The sequence below is a fragment of the Ailuropoda melanoleuca genome, chromosome 5 (assembly GCF_002007445.2).
Source record: "Ailuropoda melanoleuca isolate Jingjing chromosome 5, ASM200744v2, whole genome shotgun sequence".
Taxonomy (NCBI): domain Eukaryota; kingdom Metazoa; phylum Chordata; class Mammalia; order Carnivora; family Ursidae; genus Ailuropoda; species Ailuropoda melanoleuca.
In genome coordinates this window covers 105041479-105068070 of record NC_048222.1, presented here as the reverse complement: position 1 = coordinate 105068070, position 26592 = coordinate 105041479, and the positions used below count along the sequence as shown (strand labels likewise).

Below are 26592 nucleotides of genomic sequence, written 5' to 3'. Positions count from 1 at the left end.
TTATCTATAAGAACTCTCCTAGTTCTAATATTCTATGGTTCAAGATGAAAATGGTCTAGACTCAGCAATATAGTCACTGAAAGGGAAGAAAATATTAAAAGAGACACTACAGAAAATGATGGGCTGAATTTGTGAGGCAAAGATCTAAAAAATTTATTTCATGAAAAGAAAACAAGAGTCACTTAAAATACTGAACAAAGAGAGAAGATTTTGTATGCTGTTAAAAACACATTGTTGGGTAGAAGCTAGATATGAGCAGTAGAAGGAATACCTCAAGACTGAAACCCAAGCCCTTGAAGGGAGAATAGAGACAGGAGATGGAGGTAAGGACGGTGATAAATAGGCCACACATTATAAGCCCAGGAGCACAACATCCTGACCTAGTGGCTTCCAAGACCCTGGGGCTAAGAGACCAAGAGCCACAGGTGCAGAACACGTGCTCCCCTCTTCCACCTCTGCCCCAGGGTAACCCCTAGACTCATTATAATATATCTGCATTGCAGGTACTTCCCCACCTCCATAGGGAAAGGCTGACATGACAATTCAGTACAAATCCTGTAGGGTAGAAAACTCTTCCTCTCAACCTTTGGAGGAGTCCCCTACGTGACTGGAAGCAGCCTCCATTAGATACCACCCCCCACTGTACATCCCAACTCTTCCCAGCCCAGGAAGACCCAATATTATCAGATCCTAAACATCCTAGGGGCCAGTTCCACCTCAGGGAAGCTGCCTGCTCTCTCCTAGAGAGCGCACTGCTGCTTTACTAAAACTTTTCTGCTTTCACTTTGGTGCAGATCTCTAATTCTTTATTGCATCAGTGCTAAGAGCCCAGACACAACACTTTCACGCTGACAGATTCAGAAACTAATAACTTTAATTTACAACCTACTTTGCTCTAAGAACTGTTTTATATACTTTCTCATGTTATCTAATACAATTTCTATTACACCCATTCCATTCAAGAAACTGAGTCTTAAGCAAGTGAAGTCATTTGCCCAAGATTACACAGTTAAAAAGCGGCAGAGGAAAAAATTTATTAAAACTCAAAATCTGTCATCACAGTATATCCCTGGCCTCAGCCTCTTCTTAAGATCCTGTCCAAGACATTGTTTTCCTTTCTTCTTTTGTTGCCCATGAGGGAGACAACAGTCTCCTCTATCTAGTCTACCTCCAGCAGCTGAGGAATTTACTACTAGAAAAATAAACAAACAAGCCTTCAGGATTCTGATTCTTACTTCATTCAGGCCTAAATCAAAAGTTCAAACTTCAGATTTTCTTAAAACTGAATACATGCTTTCATGTTATAAAATAGCAGTTTAACTAAAAATAGCTGTCTAAGAAATGCATAATAGATGGAATACGTGTGCAATTATTAATACAAAATCATTATCCCTTCTTAAATTATGCTATCATATACTAAATCTATGTTTTGAGTACTAAAGTACAAAATACCTGTGTTATATCAGAGACAACTGAACCAAACACTGTAAACATTTCAGAAAGCAAAATTTAAATCTGAATCCTAAGAACTCTGCAAAAATATATGGTATGGGAATACAGCTCAGTCTTCACAAAGTTACCAGAGTCTAATATTAAACAAAAACATTCTCAAGCTTTATACTTTTAAGCTAGCTTTTCTGCAATACTTTACCTCAGTAGATTAATCTGAAATAGAAAAAAGGGCTAAGAAAAACCAAGCAATAATAGCTGAGAAACAGAGACACCAACTTGTATTCATAATTACATGAAAGCCAAAGAAAAAGGTTATGCTTAGATTATTCCCATTCATGTATTCTTCCCTTTTGCTCTCTTCCCAATCCCAATTTTAAAAGACCAGTTGTAAAATGGCAGGGTGCCAAATTAAAGCACACTTTATTTTCAGATGTCTCTATACTCATAGGCTGACTTCCTGTCAGGAAGAGTTCTATTTCAATGAATACCCCAATCAGCAGGGAACTTGCAGAATTAAGTGCCAGTTGATATTACTTTGTTTTGCATTTACCACCCTTGAGAATAATGTTCAAAGATCTAGTTATATAGTCAGCATGGTATCATCCTTCTGACTAGACCGCTAAGCCACAGGGTGTACTGCCAGCTCCACAAAATTTACCTTAAAAGGTTATGTTTTCTAAAAACTCGTGCTAGTGAATCAACAGGACGCCTGTGTTTCAGAATAAATCCTACATCTAAAGTTAAATTATGCTTCCATTCAGTTATAAGAAAGTCCTTTAAATTATTATTGGAAAGGTCTGCATCCAGACTTAAATAAAGATCAATTAAGGTTCACTCACAAATCAACTTAAATATTTTATTTTCTGAAAGTAAAATGCAGTACTTCAGTCTGATTTATTTTTTAATGCTTTTGCTGCTGTTTTAGGAAGAAACACTTCCATCTTATAAAAGGTTTATCTGTTATAAAAGTGTAAATCAAGTAACATCATAAATATTTTTACCACATTAGCACAAAGTTAGTAAGCTGATTTCAAGTATTTTAACATTGTTATTTAAGTGCATTTAAGATCTTTCATAATCAGTTAACATAGCTTGAATCTTGAACTACCTTTTCTAACTCTTACAGACTTCCCCTCATGCTCAAAGGTCTCTAGTTCCTTCTTACAAGGTCAACTGCTTCTATTGCACATAAAATTCTGAGCATTTCAATACAGAACACCTACACTCACCCACCGTCTTTATCTATTATAAGGATAAAACATTCACAGCAGCCCTAAGGCAAAATAGGTGACTGTAATAGAAGCCTATCTTATTTATCCCAATGTTAATCACCACCCTATTGATTCTCCCCTATTCATAATCAAATGATCATAAACAATGACAATAACAAGCTCAGAGGCAATTTACATTCACTTATTTTCTATAAGTACTTTCTAAGGATGAGGTATAAACATACGCAAACATTAAAAGGAGGGGTAACATTATGAACGGTTTAAATATTAAATTATATTGATCCTAGTTGGACCATAATACATATAAACTGATCTTAAGCCAACTGACTCAAAGTCCTATTTTCATTGGAAAAAATAAGGTTGGTTACAAAGAAAGTGGAATGATTTATTTATAGCATATCAAAGTGTCAACATTAATTTAATACACTTTGCAAATCTGTTACCATGCAAGGAACTTTTAGCAGTTTGAAACAAAATGGTGAATATCTTTCTACTCAGATATAGATGTGTTTCTTTCCTGAAATGTTAACATACAAGATATTAATACATTTAGGTAAGCACTTCATTTGTAAGAGCTACCATCTGTTCATATTTTTTGTTAGAACAAGATATGATGTCTGAATCGATGCTAAGTTTCTGAAGCTAGCGACTTAAAGGCGATAGAAATAAATCCACAAAAAAAGGAAAATCTACAATGCACAAACTTGATTTCTTCATAGGAATTTATCAGTTGTTAACTCTTTTAACAAGGTCTTTTGAGACACTGATCAGGTGAAAAGGGTTTAATATGTATCACTTTCCTTAAAACAAGTAAATATAGGGTAAGAGTTCAGAATAAGGGTTTTGAAGCCTATGTATTAAGGCTAACATCTTTCACATCTTTAGAACTGAACAGAGCACTCATTAAACAAAATTATGTCTGTTCTTTAACTATTTTCAATTTATCAAAACTCAATTTTAAGGGAAATTTTACCTAAATATGGTAAATACATTGATTTATTCAACAAATACCTATCAAATATTTATTTTATTATGATTATGACACTAATAAGCACAATAGGCACAGAAAAAAATTAAAAAGAAATCGTTTCCTGACCCTAAGGAGTTTTTCATCTAATGAAAGAAACAAAAATTATAATACAGCATGACACTAACAGAGCTCTTAAATCTGTAAATTTAACTCTTCTTTAGCACTCATCTCTGTAAACTGAACTCTGAAACAGTTAAATCCAATGTTAAGGGCATGTAAGCTAAGAACAGAAGATAAGTAAGAGTTAATAGGATTTAGAATTACTTTTACTTTACAATAAAAGCAAAGAGAACATATTAAATGACTATTTTTATTATATAATATATGCATGGAGAGGTTCTGGTAATGTGTTCTCATGCCAAAAATATCTACACATGTCACAGATTGAGTTTTTCAGATTGTATCAGAAGAATAGCAAATTCCACTCCCATCGATTAATTTAATGTTTGTTCTTAAAATCTACCTGGGTGAATGTGAACTACCAGCATTCCAATCTCTACTCACTTCTCAGGGCTAAGGATCACCAAGATAGATTCTCTTTGTTTACTGTCTCAAGGAAATGCCTTATACATAAATTTTACTTTATAAAACACGGAATTACTACAGATCTCGGTGAAATCTAGCCTTATGTAGCAGGGTAATATCTTCACTCCAATTCTTTAACCCTAAAAAAAACTCTTTAATAATAACTTTGTATTTTTATTATATCTAGGTTTTGACTGAAAGCTACCTCAAATCCTGGTTGTTTGGATGAATAAATGGATGACATGTAGAGTACCTACCACTTTAGGATTAGGATATGTAACTACAAAGAGTCTACTGCTAAAATTTTATTCATTTATTTGACAAATAGTTACTGAAAATGTATTTCATCAGAAACTGTATCATATGACATTCACATAGATTAATTTCATTTTCTTTGAACCTCTTGGACCTCATTAAGCACATACCAAAGTTCAATTCTATAAATGGCTCAACAATATGTAATATCATTAGTATAAAATATATTCTGACCGTGCTTTTAAGACTTTATGCTATATACCTGAATTTTATTATACAGCATTAATTACCACAATATTGGTTAAAATTGTAATGTGATTCAGTCAATACAGGAAATAGCCATATAATCAACTGATGTCAAAATATCTGAATGTATCCTAAACCTGTCCTAAAAAAAAAAATTTGAATTTATCCTAAAATACACTTGAGCGTGCATACACACACACACACACACACACACACACACACACACACACACACACAGAAACCTGGTTAAACTTAAGATGTTCTGGAAAGAATCACCAACTCTTACTATCATCACTTCTGAAGATCTATCCCTCAGAAATAACATGTAAACTGGGAGTTATGTACAAATTACTTACAAAGGAGAGAGAACAGATGACCTGAGATAATTTCTTATAATGAAGTAAAAATAATCAAAATGTTTCATGAGTAACTAATTTTGCATATCTAGTGATTTTCTTTAGTCACTGTGACTGGAGAAGAAAGAAAAACAAAAGCAGAGTACTAAAAAAGAGACACTTCCTGCATTATTCACTGTCTCACCCTTGATGCAACAGGAACTTTTCCCATATTGTATTTCACCAAAATCATCCACATGTCCTATGGCCACAAAGAGGATTGTTTTCAAATATGCTAATATTAGTACCATTACACATTCAACAATAAACATAGTATGCCTATTTTAAACACACATGTGCACACACTCAAACACACACATTGACTAAAGGCTTTGAGGGGCCCTCCAGTAAAGAAAGCTAATTAAATTCAAACAACATTTACCAAATTTATTTACCACTGTATACTTCTTTCACAGAACACCCATTATTATCACACAGTACACAAGCAGAGATTCGGTCTACTAGAAATTTTGGATAGAACTGATCAAACAAGCACATGGCTACCACAAATCCAACCAAGGAAAACTACAGGTCTGAAAGAAGCAGAGGAAATGCTTTAAGAATTTTAATATTCATTGATCCTGATGAAATTATAAAAACATAAATGGAACTCAAAAAAATTTCTGACTGCGAGTCACAGTCACCTAAAACGACCTACTCAAGAACAAATAAAATGGGGCGCCTGGGTGGCACAGCGGTTAAGCGTCTGCCTTCCGCTCAGGGCGTGATCCCGGCGTTATGGGATCGAGCCCCACATCAGGCTCCTCCGCTATGAGCCTGCTTCTTCCTCTCCCACTCCCCCTGCTTGTTCCCTCTCTCGCTGGTTGTCTCTATCTCTGTCGAATAAATAAATTAAAAAAAAAAAAAAANAAAAAAAGAACAAATAAAATGAGCATTGGATAAAATAGGGACTGACAGTCTCAAACTCCCCTTCTTGCCCTTCTATTTTTGTGTTTCACATCAAGTCCTTATAAACATATATGTTATATAACAATTATTTGTCTCTCATTTGATTATACTTTCTTTTAAAAGTGAGGCTTATATTAAAAGCATCTGATACATGTCTGCTAAATAAGGGAATACCACAAGCAGGCATAGAGAGGAGGACTCAGAGAAGATAAATTCACAAAAAGCTCTGCGGAAAGTTAGCAGAAAGATGGCAGTGGAGGAGAACCCGAGGCTCACCTTGTCCCATGAACACAACTAGATAACTATCAAATCAATCTTAATATCCCAGAAATTCACCTGAAGACTGACAGAACAAACTCGACAACTAAAGGGAGAGAGAAGGCCACAGGGACGAAGGTAGGAAGTGCAGAGACACAGTTTAGGGGAGAAATGGATCACAGCTGCTGTGGAGGGGAGGTAGCCGTGGGCACAGAGAAGGGCAAGAGAGAGAAGAGCACACAGGGGAACACACAAGGAAAACATTTCTCCAAAGACACTGGCTTGGAAAATGAGAAGGGCTGAATTTCTAGAGTTCCTACAACCAGTGGGGCTTAAACCTTGAAGTTTAAAAGGTCAGCGGGCTTGGCTGCTCCTGGAGAGAAGGCAGGCAAACAACACAGGAACAGACAGCATATAAACAGCAATCTGAGGAACCCCTAGGGCACACAGTGGGAAGATTATTCACACTTCTCAGAGGTGTCCCTGAAAGGCAGCGTTCACATAGACATCTCTCTAGGAACAAGTGAGGTGGATGGCACCATTTCCCTTCCCTGCTCCTCAGTAAACACAGAGCCACCTTCAAGAAAAAGTGACACCAACAGTGGCTGCCTACCTTGCTTATATCAAACCCTAGCACCCTGTACGCCAGTGGAACAGCCTGTTTCAGTCATACTTCCCTCAATTCAGTGTGGCAGGCCATTCCCACAGAAAACCAACACGAACGCCCCACACCACACTTCCCAACCAGAGTTTCACAGGTTATTAATTCCAGTGGAGGTGGCGACAGTTCTCATTTCACAAGCAGGCCACAGCACACCCAGTTAAAACTCGCCCCATCCAGGCCGGGGATCAAAAACACTGCCCACAGCAGGGAAGGAGAGCTTCTGCAGACAACTGGCCTGAAAGATAAAGAGGTGGAACACAACAGCAGAGCACACGCACCACACACAAGAGACACTTCCCAAAATGCCAGGCCCTGGGCACTACATAAGCTCGTTTTCATAAAGCCACCACTTTCAGGAAGGAGAGAGAGAAAAGGAGGCAGAAAACTTGAAGAAATGATAGCTGAAAACTTCCCTAATCTGGGAAAGGAAAAAGACATCCAGATCTAGGAGGCACAGTGAATTCCCATCAAAATCGACAGAACAGGCTAAACTAAATAACACCAAAAACCATGCGTTACCTTGGAATTAACTTAACCAGAGACGTAAAGGACCTATATGCTAGAAACTATAGATCACTTTTGAAAGATATTGAGGAAGACATAAAAAGATGGAAAAATATTCCATGCTCATGGATTGGAAGAATTAACATAGTTAAAATGTCCATACTACCCAGAGCAATCTACACTTTCAATGCTATCCCGATCAAAATACCGAGGACATTTTTCAAAGAACTGGAACAAATAGTCCTTAAATTTGTATGGAACCAGAAAAGGCCCCGAATCTCCAAGGAACTGTTGAAAAGGAAAAACAAAGCTGGGGGCATCACAATGCCGGATTTCGAGCTGTACTACAAAGCTGTGATCACAAAGACAGCATGGTACTGGCACAAAAACAGACACATCGACCAATGGAACAGAATAGAGAACCCAGAAATGGACCCTCGGCTCTTTGGGCAACTAATCTTTGATAAAGCAGGAAAAAACATCCGGTGGAAAAAAGACAGTCTCTTCAATAAATGGTGCTGGGAAAATTGGACAGCTACATGCAAAAGAATGAAACTTGACCACTCTCTCACACCATACACAAAAATAAACTCCAAATGGATGAAAGACCTCAATGTGAGACAGGAATCCATCAAAATTCTAGAGGAGAACATAGGCAACAACTTCTATGACATCGGCCAGAGCAACCTTTTTCACGACACATCTCCAAAGGCAAGAGAAATAAAAGATAAAATGAACTTATGGGACTTTATCAGGATAAAGAGCTTCTGCACAGCCAAGGAAACAGTCAAAAAAACTAAGAGACAGCCCACGGAATGGGAGAATATATTTGCAAAGGACACCACAGATAAAGGACTGGTATCCAAGATCTACAAAGAACTTCTCAAACTCAATACACGAGAAACAAATAAACAAATCATAAAATGGGCAGAAGATATGAACAGACACTTTTCCAATGAAGACATACAAATGGCTAACAGACACATGAAAAAATGTTCAAAATCATTAGCCATCAGGGAAATTCAAATCAAAACCACACTGAGATACCACCTTACGCCAGTTAGAATGGCAAAGATAGACAAGGCAAGAAACAACAATTGTTGGAGAGGATGTGGAGAAAGGGGATCCCTCCTACATTGTTGGTGGGAATGCAAGTTGGTACAGCTGGAAAACAGTGTGCTGTGGAGGTCCCTTAAAAAGTTAAAAATTGAACTACCCTATGACCCAGCCATTGCACTACTGGGTGTTTACCCCAAAGATACAGACGTAGTAAAGAGAAGGGCCATATGCACCCCAATGTTCATAGCTGCATTGTCCACAATAGCCAAATCATGGAAGGAGCCGAGATGCCCTTCAACAGATGACTGGATTAAGAAGCTGTGGTCCATATATACAATGGAATATTACTCAGCTATCAGAAAGAACGAATTCTCAACATTTGCTGCAACATGGACGGCACTGGAGGAGATAATGCTAAGTGAAATAAGTCAAGCAGAGAAAGACAATTATCATATGATTTCTCTCATCTATGGAACAGAAGAACTAGGATGATCGGTAGGGGAAGAAAGGGATAAAGAAAAGGGGGGTGATCAGAAGGGGGAATGAAGCATGAGAGAGTATGGTCTATGAGAAACCAACTGAAGACTTCAGGGGGGAGGGGGTGGGGGAATGGGATAGACTGGTGATGGGTAGTAAGGAGGGCACGTATTGCATGGTGCACTGGGTGTTATACGCAACTAATGAAGCATCGAACTTTACATCGGAATCCGGGGATGTACTGTATGGTGATTAACATAATATAATAAAAAAATTAAAAGAAAAAGAAAAAGAAAAAGAAAAAAGAACAGGCTAAACTAAGACATAGCATAATTAAATATGCAAAATATAGTGATAAAGAAAAAAATCTTAAGAGTAGCAAAACAAAAGAAGTCCTTACTTACAAGGGGAAACAAGCTGGAGATTTTTCACCCGAAACCTGACAAGCCATGATATATGCTATGTGCTAAATGGAAAAATCTGCAGCCAACAATACTCTATCTAGCAAGGCAATCATTTAGAATAGAAGAAGAGATAACAATTTTCCCAGAAAAACAAAAATTAAAGGAGTTTGTGACCACTAAACCAGCACTGCAAGAAATATGACTGGAAAGGAGAAAACAAAAACAACACTATAAAGGCAAGAAACACAAAAGCAGTTGTACAAATGAATATCTCTGTAAAAATCAGTCAAGGAACTCACACACAAAAAAAATAGGATACAAAATATAATAACATATTCCCAAAACATGGGGAGATTAGAAAAGAATGGGTTCAAACATGAACATCAATCAACTTAATATAGACTACTATTTAATATAATCAAACCTAATGGTAACCATATATTAAAAACCACTAATAAACATGTAAAGAATAAGGAGAAAGAAAACAAACATATCACTAAAGAAAATCAGCAAAATATGAAAGAGACAAAAACAAGAAAGGATCAGAGCAAATCTGCAAAAACAACCACAAAACAATAAAATGGCAATAAATCTATCCATAATTACTTTGAATGTTAACGGATTAAATGCTCCAATCAAAGGACATAGGGTGTCAAAATGGATAAAAATAGAAGACCTATCTAAGTGCCTCCTAAAGAGCCTCATTATAAACTAAAGGACACCTGCAGATTGAAAGTGAGGAGATGGAAAAACATCTATCATGCAAATGGAGGTCAAAAGAAAGCAAGTGTAACAATACATGTATCAGAAAACCAGACTTTAAAACAAAGACTATAATGAGAGACAAAGAAGTGCACAATAATAAAGGGGACAATGCAACAAGAAGATATAATAATCTTAACTATTTATGCACACAACATGAGAGACACAAATATACAAAACATTTAATAATAAATATAAAGGAACTAATTGATAATACAATAATAATAGGGGACATTAACACCCCATGTACATCAATCGACAGATCATCTAAAAAAAAAACACAACAAGGAAACAATGGCTCTGAACAACACAATGGACCACATGGACTTAACAGACATATTCAGAACATTCCAAACTAAAACAGCAGAATACATATTCCTTTCAAGTGCACATGGAACATTCTCCAAAATAGAACACATACTAGGTCACAAAACAGAACTCAACAATACAAAAAGACTGAAGTCATATCATGCACCTTTTCGGACCACAATGCTATGAAGCTAGAAGTCAACCACAAGAAAAAATCTGGGAAGACCACAAATACATGGAGGTTAGACAATGTGCTACCTAAAAAATGAATGGGTCAATCAGAAAATCCAAGAAGAAATTTAAAAATACACAGAAAAAAATACAAATGAAAACACAGCAGTCCAAAACCTTTGGAATGCAGCAAAAGTGGTACTGAGGGGGAAGTACATAGCAATGCAGGCCTACCTCAGGAGGCAAGAAAAATCTAATATAAACAACCTAACCTTACACGTACAAGAGCTAGAACAAGAACAAACAATGCCTAAAGCCAGCAGAAGGAAGGAAATAATAAAGATTAGAATAGAAATAAATAGTCTAGAAACAAAAAACAATAGAACAGATCAGAGCTGGTTCTCTGAAAAAAATAAAATTGATAATCTTCTAGCCAAACTCGCCAAAAGAAAACACAAAGGACCCAAATAAATAAAATCACAAATAAGAAAGGAGAAATAACAACTAACACCACAGAAATACAAACAATAGTAATAGAACATTATGAAAAACCATATGCCAACAAATTAGACAACCTTGAAGAAATGGATAAATTCCTAAAAACACATAAATTACCAAAACTGAGTCAAGAATAGGAAACTTGAACAGACCGATAACCAGCAAAAAAATTGAATCAGTAATCAAAAAACAATAGCCTAGAACCAGAATGCTACAAAGGCAAATTCTACTAACATTTAAAGAAGAGTTAATACCTATTCTTCTCAATTCCAAAAAATAAAAAAGTAAGGAAAACTTGCAAATTCATTCTATGAGGCCAGTATCACGCCAATACCAAAACCAAATAAAGACACCACGAAAAAAGAGGAACTTCAGAGCAACATCCTGGATGAACACAGATATAAAAATCCTCAATAAAATACTAGCAAACCAAACCAACGATACAGCAAAAAAAAATCATTCAGCATGACCAAGTGGGATTTACTCCTGGGTTGTGAGAGTAGTTGAGTATTCACAAAACAATCAATGCGATACATCACATTGATAAAAGAAATAAGAACCACATGATCGTTTCAATAGACGCAAAAAAAAAATTTAACAAAGTGCAACACCCATTCATGATAAAAACACTCAACAAAGTAGGGTTAGAGGGAACATATCTCAACATAATAAAAGTCATAATGAAAAACCCACAGCTAATATCATACTTAATGGGGAAAAACTGAAAGCTTCTCCTCTACTGTGAGGAACAAGACAGGGACACTCTCACCACTTTTACTCAACATAGTACTGGAAGTCCTAGCCACAGCAATCAGACAACAAAAAGAAATAAAAGGCATTCAAATCACCAAGAAAGAAGTAAAACTTTCACTATTTGCTGATGGCATGATAGTCTACATAGAAAACCCAAAAGACTCCACCAAAAAACTGCTAGAACTGATACACGAATTCAGTAAAGTCACAGGATACAAAATCAACGTACAGAAATCTGTGGCATTTCTATACACCAATAATGAAACAGCAGAAACAGAAATTAAGGAATCCATCCTATTTACAAATGCACCAAATACAATAAGATACCTAGGAATAAACCTAACCAAAGAAGTGAAAGACCTATACTCTGAAAACTATATAATACCGATGAAAGAAATTGAAAGAAGACACAAAGAAATGGAAAAACATTCCATGCTCATGGATTAGAAGAAGAAATACTGTTAAAATGTTTATACTACCCAAAACAATCTACAGACTTAATGCAATCCCTAATAAAATACCAACAGCATTTTTCAAAGAGCTAGAATAAACAATACTAAAATATGTGTGGAAATAGAAAAGACCCCGAATAACCAAAGCAACCTTGAAAAAGAAAAACAAAGCTGAAGACATCACAATTCCAGGCTTCAAGTTATATTACAAAGCTGTAGTGATCAAAACAGTATGGTACTGGTGCAAAAATAGACACAGAGATCAATGAAACAGAATAGAAAACCCAGAGAGGAATGCACAACTACATGTTAAATTAATCTTCAACAAAGTGGGAAAGAATATCCAATGCGAAAAAGACAGTCTCTTCAACAAACAGTACAGGAAAAGCTGGATAGCAATATGCAAAAGAATGAAACTGGACCACTTTCTTTACACCAAACACAAAAATAAATTCAAAATGGATTAAAGACCTAAATGTGAGACCTGAAACCAAAAAAATCCTAGAGGAGAACACAGGCAATAAGTTCTTTGACATTAGCTGTAGCAACCTCTTTCTAGATATGTTTCATGAGGCCAAAAATAGACTATTGGGACTTCATCAAAATAAAAAGCTTTTACACAGTGAAGGAAACAATCAACAAAACTAAAAGGCAACCTATAAAATGGGAGAAGATATTTGCAAATGACGTGTGTGTGTGTGTGTGTGTGTGTGTGTCTGTGTGTGTGTATGATCCTGCAATTGTACTACTAGGTATTTACCCAAAAGAACACAAAAATATTTATTCAAAAGGATACACACACTCCAATGTTTATAGAAGCACTATCTACAATAACCAAATTATGAAAAGATTCCAAATGTCTACCGACTGATGAAAGGATAAAGATGTGAGAGGGGTGTGTGTGTGTGTGTGTGTGTGTGCATGCGTGTATGATGGAATATTACTCAGTCATAAAAAAAGAATGAAATCTTGCCATTTGTAACAACGTGGATGAAGCTAGAGAGTATTATGCTAAGCAAAATAAGTCAGAGAAAGACAAATACCACATGATTTCACTCATATGTGGAATTTAAGGGGAAAAAAAAATGAGTGAAGGGGAAAAGAGAGAGAGGCAAACCAAGAAACAGAATCTTAACTATAGAGAACAAACTGATGGTGACCAGAGGGGAGATGGAGTGGGACGGGTTAAATAGGTGATGGGGATTAAGGAGTGTACTTGTTGTGATGAGCACCCATGACGTATGAAGCGTTCAATCACTGTACTGTACTCCTAAAATTAATATTACACTCTATGTTAACTAAGTGGAAGTAAGAAACTATAAAGATAAATAAATCAAGCTAGCAAAAAAGCAAGCAAGCAAGCTCTGTAGAATAGATAACATTTGAACTGAACCTGATAGACCCTAAAAACAAAACATACTAAAACTATAGTCAATGGCCTCATCACACTGCTGTATAAAAGCTCCATACTACAGGATTTCCTTATAGGAAAAAAATGCATATGTTAAAAAGATATTTCCAATAAGCAACTTATACTCAAAATTCCTATTCTGTGGCTGGCAAAAAGATAACCTTTTGTTTAACTAGCTCAATTATGTCTTTAAAAAAAAAAAACCCACATCACTTTAACACTGGATAGTGAATTTAAATGAAAAAAGTTTAAGTGTACCCTATCATTCCTTTATAAAGATACCAACCAAAGATACCAAAGATAGATATGATGATCCGAGAAGATCTGGCTTCTGAATGATGAAAAGAAGCCAATAATTAGAGTCACCAAATTTGAAGGAGGGAAATTTTAGGGAAAGAAAAGGCATATGCTAAAAGATAAAATTATGATGGCACAATCTGGGTAACTTTTAAATAGTTCGGCATAGTTTGAGAACATATAAATTGAGCATGGGACTATAAAAATAAAGTGGTAAGAAATAAGGTCCAAGCAGTTAAGCAACACCTAATAATGAAGGACACTTTCATGCCATGGTACAGAGCTGGTTTGCTTTTCTTCTCCTGCCCCCACCTTGGTTTGTTTCAATTATCTACTTTACTCAAAATACTCATCACAACTACAAAAAGGAAAAGTTCATGAAATAAAAAGTCAAGAGCAGTAACATTAATGTCACATATTTAGAAGAGATATACTTAAGAAGGAGAAGAAAACTAGGACGCCTGGGTGGCTCAGTTGTTAAGCATCTGCCTTCAGCCCAGGGCGTGATCCCAGAGTCCTGGGATCGAGCCCCGCATCAGGCTCCTTGCTCCGCTGGGAGCCTGCTTCTTCCTCTCCCACTCCCCTGCTTATGTTCCCTCTCTTCCTGGCTGTGTCTCTGTCAAATAAATAAATAAAAAATCTTAAAAAAAAAAGAAGAAAACTAGATTTAGGAAAAAAAATTATAAGACACTGGAGAAGGGAGAAAAATTTTACTATAAAGATTCAGGGGAAAAAAACCTCAAATAGCAAAAATCCAAACATAAAACTGACATAAAAGAATCATAAAAATCATATTAGAATTTTTAAATTCATAATTCAGGGGTATAGAAAGAAACACCTGAATCTAAAAGACCAAACCTTATCTCATAACCTTCATGTGAAAAAAAATATTTCCAAAATAGGAACAATCTACATATTCTGATAAAAAAAATTTTAAAGAAATATCAGACTAACAGTATTTTAAATTAAGTTTTGGGGGCGCCTGGGTTGAGCGTCTGCCTTCGGCTCAGGGCGTGATCCTGGCATTATGGGATCGAGCCCCACATCAGGCTCTTCCGCTGTGAGGCTGCTTCTTCCTCTCCCACTCCCCCTGCTTGTGTTCCCTCTCTCCCTGGCTGTCTCTATCTCTGTTGAATAAATAAATAAAATCTAAAAAAAAATAAAATAAAATGAAAATAAATTAAGTTTTGCTGCTAATTAATTACTTGGACAGGATGCTAGGCCAGACTACATGGTGCTTCTAGTTTTTCTATGTACTCTATGCATTTCTGATAAATGGGAAAAGAATAGATGACCTGGCAGAAGACTCAGACAATAATATGTGATTTACAGGACATGAATGCAGCTACCATAAGATTTATCTGACAGCCCTCTCCGATAGTGGACTGTTGAGTATCCGATGGAATGATTTCTAGTCTAGAAAGTCTACTACTGAGTAGCCATACACATTATTTATTTATTAGATGTTTTGGGTTGAAACCATTTTTAAATGATGCACTTCACAATGCACAGTCATAAATTTAGCTTTAAACCCAAGAAGGGAGGTAGTGTTATTGGAATGTATGTCAGACTGAATTAGGATGAGCAAAGCAACGCTTTTATAAAGTGGCCTTGAATGCAATGTCAATTCTTTCAAAAATGATATTAATGTCAAATGAGCATGATACAAACACTTTACACAATGCTAGAATAATATTACTTGAAATATTTAACATTTTCTTTAAATTCATATAGATTTCTACAAGGTTTGTACACATATACAACAAATACCAGGCACAAATAAGTTACATGCTTGTGAAAAACTAAATATGAAATATAAATGAGAGTCTGTTCAATTTTTTTCTATGCATCAGAGAGTACACAGTTTCCTGAAAAATGTATACATTCTTATTTTAAAGAAGTAAAAAAAATTTAAATCAAGCTTTGAAGCTTAAGTAGCTCTTGAATTATTTTACATGGGATTCAATATATGAATAAACCTAATTTAACAAATCTTCAGTATTTAACTTTACTCAAAAATATAATGCTGAGTATGTTAAGAAAACTTTTCTACTCTAAATAGGATTTTTGCCTTAACAATGTTAAAATGTAAATGAGATAAAATATGAAATGGTGTCTAATCAACCTAATAGTGAATAAGTGAATATTGAAAAATATAATCCTAGTTGAAGCTTCAAGAAAATATATAGTGTGATCTGTTTGGTCTTAATGACAGCAAACCAAATGTGATCATTTCCACATTTCTTAAATATAGGCCCTAATCTTTCTTTTGTAATAAAATGTGGCTAATTCAAACACCTTGTTAAAAAGAATGCAAAAAGAAAGTAAGTTCTGAATGGATTCAAAGAAAATAATCAGAACATGGCTGACTGTCATGAAATTAACACCAACTAATTTGTAAAGTTTTAAATCAAATTTGCAGATGTTAAGTTCATAAGCATATCCCATTATTTATGTGATTAAAAAGGAGTTTTTGACCTGATCTTTCGATCTTTGGCACTCAATCCTCTCCATCTCCCCTTAAAAAATTAATTAAAATTTTAGCAATATGCTAGCTTTTCACTTCCCACCCTATCTCAGACTAAAAAAAATTATCAATCAAACTCAAGCCATCCCCACCCAGTATCTGCAAAATGTCGACTTCAAATTCAATATCATATCTCAAGCTTTCATGTAGAAAAAGACAGTTCACTTCTTAACAAAATAAATCACTTTTGTGATTGCCAATCTGACCTCTTTGAATTAGGAAAATTCAAAGTGAAAAATGTAATTATCACCCCGGAACAATCTGTATACATCTGGAGCTAATTCTGGCTTCATTTTTCACATCATTTTTCACACTGTGCTACATCTTATAGAGATGCCATGGAACTTTTGAAGAACTCATAAAAAATTGTAAGTACTTCAAATAACCAATAATGTATTTGATTTTATTCAAACAAAAATCTTGAGAATATCTGACTTTTGTAACTTACTCCACTAAGTGATCTTCATATCCTATTTGATTGGATTAGTATTAAACAGCACTGTGACATACATGATAAATAGGTGCATTAAAACATGTCATTCTTCATCTTTTTAGCATCTAACATTCAACTATGTAACATACTATCTGAAACAGCTCTGATGTATCAAGAATATATTCAATTCTTCTGAACTAAAAAGTGGAACAGTGTTATCAAAATTCACCTATGAAACAATTATATCTGTATAAACAATTTCATACTCTTGTGAAGAAATATCCAAAATGGTAAGCAAATGCTTCTTAAAAGTAAGGGTAATTTTGTATTGGTTTAAGAATGGCATATGGTAATTCAGATCCGAGAAATAAACAAGCAATTATTTCAAATCAAATTAATGAAAAATTTTCTACATTAAGCTTTTTAAAGGAATGGAGTTTTCTAAAGGAGATTATTAAATTATAAAAACATGATTCTTGCTAAATCTAAGGATAATAAGCTCACTGGAAACATAACTACTCCTCACAAGTTCATTATAAAAATCCATTAGGTGTAATCTCTAGAAGTAATTGTTCTTATTGCATTTTATTGACAATGCATACTATTGATTTTTCACACCTTCTATGATTCTTTAATTTGTATTCATGAAATGTCCATCAGCACAGTCTAAATAAATTTGGCAATATAGGTGCTAAAATGAATAAATCGATGCAAAGAAACATTAATTTTGCATTATCCTTATTCGTCAGGCAAGTAAACCACAAGAGCTGTAAATGAAGGTCAAAGGTTTTGAAATGGGTCAGAACCCTTGACCTCTAGACCAATACCCTTCCTATTAAAAAAGACTATTTTAAAGTTTTAAGTAGGGGAATTTACCACCAGCAAAATATCATGTTTAAAGACCACAAAGAAAACTCTCAATAAAAATACTCATGTTTAACTGCACAACAGGAAAGAAAAACCATCACAAGATACATGACTTTTACTAAGTTTTCTAAAAATCATTAAAGTTTACCACATGAGGTATAAAATTTCTGAATATTGAAAGCAATTTGCTTTAGGAATTTATTAACTACACCTTATTATGATGGCTGCCATATTTTTGTTGATGATTTCCCAAATCTACTCTGTATGTCAAAAATAATTAGCAATGACAAGAATTCACAATTATTTATCACTCATTTTATAACCTCTACACAAAAGGGAAGTAAACCCATTATTCCTAGGCGAGTCAGAGTGGCACTCCACAAGGTATAGAAATAAATCTGTTTCTATAACCTTAATATATGCAGCAAAAAATTTTAGCCACCTCAAGATCATTTTTAATGTGATTCTAAAACCTGTTTCTCATTCATCTGTTCTCTCTCAGCACTCACTACAAAATTATCTGCTAGTGTCAAAGAAGTAATCCTTTTGCAATACAAATAAAATTATTTTAAAAACTGCGAACTTAAATGCTATTAGAGCAAAATTTTCTACTAAAACAATTATATATTCCTTGTAAAATAAATTCATGTAAGAATTTACTTTTAATCCAACATTTATTCCTGTTACTCACCTGAGAACACAGTAGCATAACCAATTCCACAACCGAACTACTAGACTTCATGCAAACCAGACCTATTTTAAAGAGAATTTAAAAGAAAAATTACAAAGTAAAGAATAAATATGAAGGATCTGTTTTACAACTTTATCCAAATTGGTTTTTAAAACAAAATTTACCATCTTGCTAAGAACCAAACCCACACATATTTGATCATATGAGTAAACAAAGTACTCTGCAATTACTTTAAACTTGGTATCAAAACTACCACGATTTCATTTGTAAACTATTTCACCTCAGTATTCAATGTACTAAAACATGAGAACTCCATATATAATGACATTTCACAATACTGAGAAATGTGCACAACATATGCCATATTGATCAATATCATCTACATTTTGTTTTGGAGAGAGCTGATTGCTATACATGCAGAGAAGGGAAATGGCTCCCTGACCTTTGCTTTCTCCACCACACTCTCTCCCTTCAACCCTCTAGCTATCAATCAAGTTTCCATTTTGTTTCATGGCAGCAGACATCCCAAACACTCTTATTAGTACCTTGACCTGTGACCTCACACTAAACCTTAACAGAAGTGCAAGCGTTCTGTTATGTATTCTTGATTTCTTATAAATAAATTCATTTACATTTTCTCTTTTCTGTTTGTGTTCACCAAGAATATCTAAAGAAGGAACTTCTAAACAATTAATACATATCTGAAGACTTCCTTAGTTATGGTTACCAACAAAATCGTAAAAAGTTCAAAGAACACTTCATAATCAGTACGTTAAAAAAGCAATGCCCATAATTAAAAGCACTAAATTACTAAATTACATTACTAATAATCAAAAAATTGTAATTTTTCATTCTATATTTCTCTAAGCAAACACAAGTTTAGAATCTAGTGTGTAACAACTAAAATAATTCCCGATGGCCCCTTACACACCCTACAGAATTATCTTCTTTCTTTCTTCCCATGAAAGCTCTTGCAGGCATCCCATCCCATCCTATTCCCTTTCTTTAATCTTCTAGCTCTGCAGTTCTTTTTCCTTACCTCTTTTATTCATGCTACCTCATACCTATTGATGGCACACACTGCCATTCTGTAGCCTTATAAATAGCATTCACGTTTAATAGGTTGTTCCCCCTTCACTTTTTAAAAAAGAACAATTTTTCTCAATATCTGAAAAATGTATAATATAGAAATAATGATGCTAATAGTGTGAGTACCAGCATAAAAATTAGATACAGAGTATATACATGTTGCATTAAGAAAGCAGGTCATTAACTAGACTAAATTATGGTTTCTGCAGAGCTGAAATGAACATAGCTCTGCAGGCTAATACCAACGCCAAAAGGAAGTCCATCTCATTGTTGGTGCAGCCCTCTGCTGGTCCAAAACCTTGTCACTTTACATAAAATTGTAAACAACCAGGAAGTTCCATATACTTCAACTTCCAAAAAATAAACTCAGATCTTTCTTCACTTAGGTCATTATTTTAACTGCTCTATTCTAGAGAAACCAGAATTCTTACTAACTTTCCTTTAATGGCAAAACATTGGGCTCTGATCTGGCTCAGCCTTTTTTATCCACTCAGATAAAGAACAATAATGACAAAAAAGGCATGGCCCATCCAAAGTTAGAACTCAATGACCAATAAGTTGAGTTTTCAATGATAGTAAAATAAATAACATTCATAGTTTGATTAGAACAATTCATGTGTTTTTTTGGAAGGGGGTTTTGTAGATTTGTAAAGGATGGGGAGGAGGGCCAAGGTGGATTTTAAATGAGAAAGGGCTTTAGAGGACAAAAAAGACCTTTTATTATATCTCTAATAATAAGCTCCATGTCTAAAGGGCATTTAATACTTTAAACAAAAATATATAACCTTGGGCACAAACAAATAAGAAATATCACCAATAAAGGACTTGGTATCAGGCTGCACAACTTCATCATCTCTCTCTCTCTCTCTCCCCCTTGGGTGACACTGATTGCAGGTATGAAAAGGAAGAAATGAATTGTAAACCAATAAATCTGTCTTCAGATTCTAAGAATTATCCAAAGGAAGGCCCTAATACAATACTTACAGTGGAGTTCTAAGTTGTTGCAGAAATATTAATTTTATTTATACACACACACATCCAATTATTGCCCCAGTCAGCAGAAAGCAAACAAGGTACCGTAGCCTCAGAGATCTGAATATGCTCCTAATCCAATTCCCCTAAAAGCTTCTCAGAATAATGGTAGGGTTCATTTTGCTTGGTTTTATTTTTGGTTTGTTTTTCAAAGATATGCAATTTTAGTCTCTTCAAAAAAGACAAACTCAGAATACAAAAGCCAAGAGTTTTATACTCTTCTGGCGTTTCATGACCAAAGACAATTATAATTTCTTCACCCAAGACTATTTACCCATCTCCATTATCACTGCTTTTCCTTACTGCTAAATTCAGAAATATTAAATGACTTACCAGATATTAAGCTAGCAACATAACATCTAAACCCATTGATCTGTCTAAACTTTCAAGTAGACCATGAAAAATAGGCATGACCATTTGCCATATGGAATGTAAGGAGCCTTTTTAAAAATCTGTATTTTTAAGTCAACTTAGTTTATATAAAAAGAGATGATTACGAACATTATTAGAAGTTTTAATAATAATTTAAGCATAATGAACTCAAATTCTTATTCTATATTTCTCTGGTTTTAAAGGTATTTGTATATATCCTACATGAGCAAGGCCCTTTGGATACAACTAACTGCTCCTCATCAATGTATAAACATGATATCCACCTTGTAAATACTAATTCCAAATTTCAAATAAACTTTTTTTTTTAAAGATTTTATTTATTTATTCAACAGAGATAGAGACAGCCAGCGAGAGAGGGAACAGAAGCAGGGGGATGGGAGAGGAAGAAGCAGGCTCACAGCAGAAGAGCCTGATGTGGGGCTCGATCCCATAACGCCAGGATCACGCCCTGAGCCGAAGGCAGATGCTTAACCGCTGTGCCACCCAGGCGCCCCTCAAGTAAACTTCTAATAGGTTCCAGCTTATCATTAATTTTGGTTCTTTTTCTGCATCATCAAATGCAGTACTCTGGAAAAGCTGAATCATTCAAAATTTTGTTGAAAAGACGACAGCCATCTTCTTTGATACAGAATTATAAAATATTTTCTTCTTTAGACTTTCAAACACCAATTAGAATGATCAATCGACTGATTTTTCTTCATTTCTACATGAGCTTTTCCTTCCAATAACTCTCATGAAACACACTTGCCTTTTTTATTCATTTAGAAACTGTACCGAATAAATCGTGGTGTGTAACTATCAAAGCCATGGAAGAACATGTCACACGCCTTTTTAGCAAAATAAGATGTTCCATGTTCTTGTCAGAAAACATTGCATAAATTTTGTACAATGAAGTCCTTTCTAATGAATGACATACTAAGAAAATCAATTTCCTTTTTGTCCATAGAAATATATTGTGCACTAATGAATTCTTGAGTTTGATAAAATTTATGAGTGCTGCTCTCTCTCTTTTTAAATTCATCCTCAGATGGTCTAATAATTGCAAAATGTCTTGTCAATTTTTTCACTTTATCATTAAGGGCAGAAAATAAACAATTCTGAATTCTTAATTAAGTTCAATGAAAGCTGAAAATAAGAACACAAAGATGGTATCCACAGATTTCTTTTACATCAATTACACCGATATTTCTCAACCTTTTTTTTTTCATTATTGCTCCCCACTAGGAAGCCATTTCAGACTATTTTTTCCTTAACTGCACCCTCCATGAAATTTTAATACTAAAGATATACTGTATAGATGTACTGTGGCCCATTGGAGGGTGAGAAATCATACAATACCCAAAATGTTTTTGCCCTCCCCAAATACCAGTTTTTATTCCCACTGAGAAAACAAATTTCTATCTTCTTAAAATATGATCCAGTACTTTGGGAAATGCAGTAAAAACTGAAGGTGATCCAAGAGTGAGGATTTATTTTCTTATTGTATCATAATTCTAGAGGCAATTCCAGTATTCTTGTCTTCTCATTATTTTATAGTCCTTACTGTAGTAGGAAAAACGGATAAATAATTCTGAAATAGCAAAATGTTTTAAGGTATAGGAAAATTAAGATCACAAAGACCCTATAATGAATCCTAGATTTATAAAAACATGTCCAATGAACTTACATATGGTAATTGTAAGATAGAATAATTTTTATTTTTTTAAAAGTAATTTTCTCTTTGTTTTTGAAAGACCTCTTCAAAAAAAACAAAAGTAATAAAATATCAATCCTTACAAAAGGTTGAAAAAGAGGGTTAATATCACTAAAACTGAGACAATAAGAAAATATGTGGTTCTAGGCAAGATGTAATAGGGAGTGTGACCTCTAATTAAACTTTTAAATCTAATCTCAAGCCATCAGAAAATAAATGGGACAGAGAAACCATTAAATGACATCATCAGGAAACAAAGGCCACAGAGTGCCAAAATACGTAACATTCTACAGAACAACCAACCAGATTTCTTCAACAAGTCAACAGCATGAAAACAGAGGGAAAATATGGAGAAACTATTTGATATTAATAAAGACTCAAAAGGGGCGCCTGGGTGGCACAGCGGTTGAGCGTCTGCCTTTGGCTCAGGGCGTGATCCCGGCGTTGCGGGATCGAGCCCCACGTCAGGCTCCTCTGCTGGGAGCCTGCTTCTTCCTCTCCTGCTCCCCCTGCTTGTGTTCCCTCTCTCGCTGACTGTCTCTATCTCTGTCAAATAAATAAATAAAATCTTCAATAAAAAAAATAATAATAATAATAAAGACTTAAAAGATATAACCAGGGGCGCCTGGGTGGCCCAGCCATTAAGCATCTGCCTTCGGCTCAGGTCATGATCCCAGGATCCTGGGATCCAGCCCTGCTATCGGGCTCCCTGCTGGGCAGGAAGCCTGCTTCTCCCTCTCACACTCCCCTTACCTGTGTTCCCTCTCTCGCTGTCTCTGTCAAATAAACAAATAAAATCTTTAAAAAAAAAAAAAAAAGATATAACCAAATGCAATAAACTGCTTTTGTTTGTATATTAATGAGAAGAAAATGATTTATAAAAAGATATCTAAATAAAGATGAACATGAGCTGAGTATTATATGACAGAACCATTATCAATATTAGGTGTAATCACAGCAATTACGATTATGTAAGAAAATATCCTTTTTTACATGGATTACTAATTATTTAAAGGTAAAACGACATAATGTCTGGAATTAAGTACTAAAGCAAAATAAAGGGAGATAGATATAACAAACAACTATAGCAAAAACAAAGATGGTTTGCGAGTCGGTTATAAGTTCATGGTTATTTCATTTTCTACTCTATAAATATTTAACATATTTAAATTTTTTTAAATAAAAAAAATCATCTAGGGGCATNATAGGCATGACCATTTGCCATATGGAATGTAAGGAGCCTTTTTAAAAATCTGTATTTTTAAGTCAACTTAGTTTATATAAAAAGAGATGATTACGAACATTATTAGAAGTTTTAATAATAATTTAAGCATAATGAACTCAAATTCTTATTCTATATTTCTCTGGTTTTAAAGGTATTTGTATATATCCTACATGAGCAAGGCCCTTTGGATACAACTAACTGCTCCTCATCAATGTATAAACATGATATCCACCTTGTAAATACTAATTCCAAATTTCAAATAAACTTTTTTTTTTAAAGATTTTATTTATTTATTCAACAGAGATAGAGACAGCCAGCGAGAGAGGGAACAGAAGCAGGGGGATGGGAGAGGAAGAAGCAGGCTCACAGCAGAAGAGCCTGATGTGGGGCTCGATCCCATAACGCCAGGATCACGCCCTGAGCCGAAGGCAGATGCTTAACCGCTGTGCCACCCAGGCGCCCCTCAAGTAAACTTCTAATAGGTTCCAGCTTATCATTAATTTTGGTTCTTTTTCTGCATCATCAAATGCAGTACTCTGGAAAAGCTGAATCATTCAAAATTTTGTTGAAAAGACGACAGCCATCTTCTTTGATACAGAATTATAAAATATTTTCTTCTTTAGACTTTCAAACACCAATTAGAATGATCAATCGACTGATTTTTCTTCATTTCTACATGAGCTTTTCCTTCCAATAACTCTCATGAAACACACTTGCCTTTTTTATTCATTTAGAAACTGTACCGAATAAATCGTGGTGTGTAACTATCAAAGCCATGGAAGAACATGTCACACGCCTTTTTAGCAAAATAAGATGTTCCATGTTCTTGTCAGAAAACATTGCATAAATTTTGTACAATGAAGTCCTTTCTAATGAATGACATACTAAGAAAATCAATTTCCTTTTTGTCCATAGAAATATATTGTGCACTAATGAATTCTTGAGTTTGATAAAATTTATGAGTGCTGCTCTCTCTCTTTTTAAATTCATCCTCAGATGGTCTAATAATTGCAAAATGTCTTGTCAATTTTTTCACTTTATCATTAAGGGCAGAAAATAAACAATTCTGAATTCTTAATTAAGTTCAATGAAAGCTGAAAATAAGAACACAAAGATGGTATCCACAGATTTCTTTTACATCAATTACACCGATATTTCTCAACCTTTTTTTTTTCATTATTGCTCCCCACTAGGAAGCCATTTCAGACTATTTTTTCCTTAACTGCACCCTCCATGAAATTTTAATACTAAAGATATACTGTATAGATGTACTGTGGCCCATTGGAGGGTGAGAAATCATACAATACCCAAAATGTTTTTGCCCTCCCCAAATACCAGTTTTTATTCCCACTGAGAAAACAAATTTCTATCTTCTTAAAATATGATCCAGTACTTTGGGAAATGCAGTAAAAACTGAAGGTGATCCAAGAGTGAGGATTTATTTTCTTATTGTATCATAATTCTAGAGGCAATTCCAGTATTCTTGTCTTCTCATTATTTTATAGTCCTTACTGTAGTAGGAAAAACGGATAAATAATTCTGAAATAGCAAAATGTTTTAAGGTATAGGAAAATTAAGATCACAAAGACCCTATAATGAATCCTAGATTTATAAAAACATGTCCAATGAACTTACATATGGTAATTGTAAGATAGAATAATTTTTATTTTTTTAAAAGTAATTTTCTCTTTGTTTTTGAAAGACCTCTTCAAAAAAAACAAAAGTAATAAAATATCAATCCTTACAAAAGGTTGAAAAAGAGGGTTAATATCACTAAAACTGAGACAATAAGAAAATATGTGGTTCTAGGCAAGATGTAATAGGGAGTGTGACCTCTAATTAAACTTTTAAATCTAATCTCAAGCCATCAGAAAATAAATGGGACAGAGAAACCATTAAATGACATCATCAGGAAACAAAGGCCACAGAGTGCCAAAATACGTAACATTCTACAGAACAACCAACCAGATTTCTTCAACAAGTCAACAGCATGAAAACAGAGGGAAAATATGGAGAAACTATTTGATATTAATAAAGACTCAAAAGGGGCGCCTGGGTGGCACAGCGGTTGAGCGTCTGCCTTTGGCTCAGGGCGTGATCCCGGCGTTGCGGGATCGAGCCCCACGTCAGGCTCCTCTGCTGGGAGCCTGCTTCTTCCTCTCCTGCTCCCCCTGCTTGTGTTCCCTCTCTCGCTGACTGTCTCTATCTCTGTCAAATAAATAAATAAAATCTTCAATAAAAAAAATAATAATAATAATAAAGACTTAAAAGATATAACCAGGGGCGCCTGGGTGGCCCAGCCATTAAGCATCTGCCTTCGGCTCAGGTCATGATCCCAGGATCCTGGGATCCAGCCCTGCTATCGGGCTCCCTGCTGGGCAGGAAGCCTGCTTCTCCCTCTCACACTCCCCTTACCTGTGTTCCCTCTCTCGCTGTCTCTGTCAAATAAACAAATAAAATCTTTAAAAAAAAAAAAAAAAGATATAACCAAATGCAATAAACTGCTTTTGTTTGTATATTAATGAGAAGAAAATGATTTATAAAAAGATATCTAAATAAAGATGAACATGAGCTGAGTA

At 34.8% G+C, this 26592-nt stretch overlaps 1 protein-coding gene across 5 annotated transcripts in view; it reads right to left on the bottom strand.

Moving 5' to 3' along the window:
• LRBA (LPS responsive beige-like anchor protein) overlaps positions 1-26592 on the bottom strand; it is a 725452-nt gene that overhangs the window by 484460 nt on the left and 214400 nt on the right. For all 5 annotated transcript variants that reach the window (XM_034661533.1, XM_034661532.1, XM_034661534.1 and 2 more), the window contains one exon: positions 18582-18643. In XM_034661533.1, the coding sequence (XP_034517424.1) occupies positions 18582-18643 (62 nt within the window). The remainder of the gene's footprint in view (positions 1-18581; positions 18644-26592) is intronic.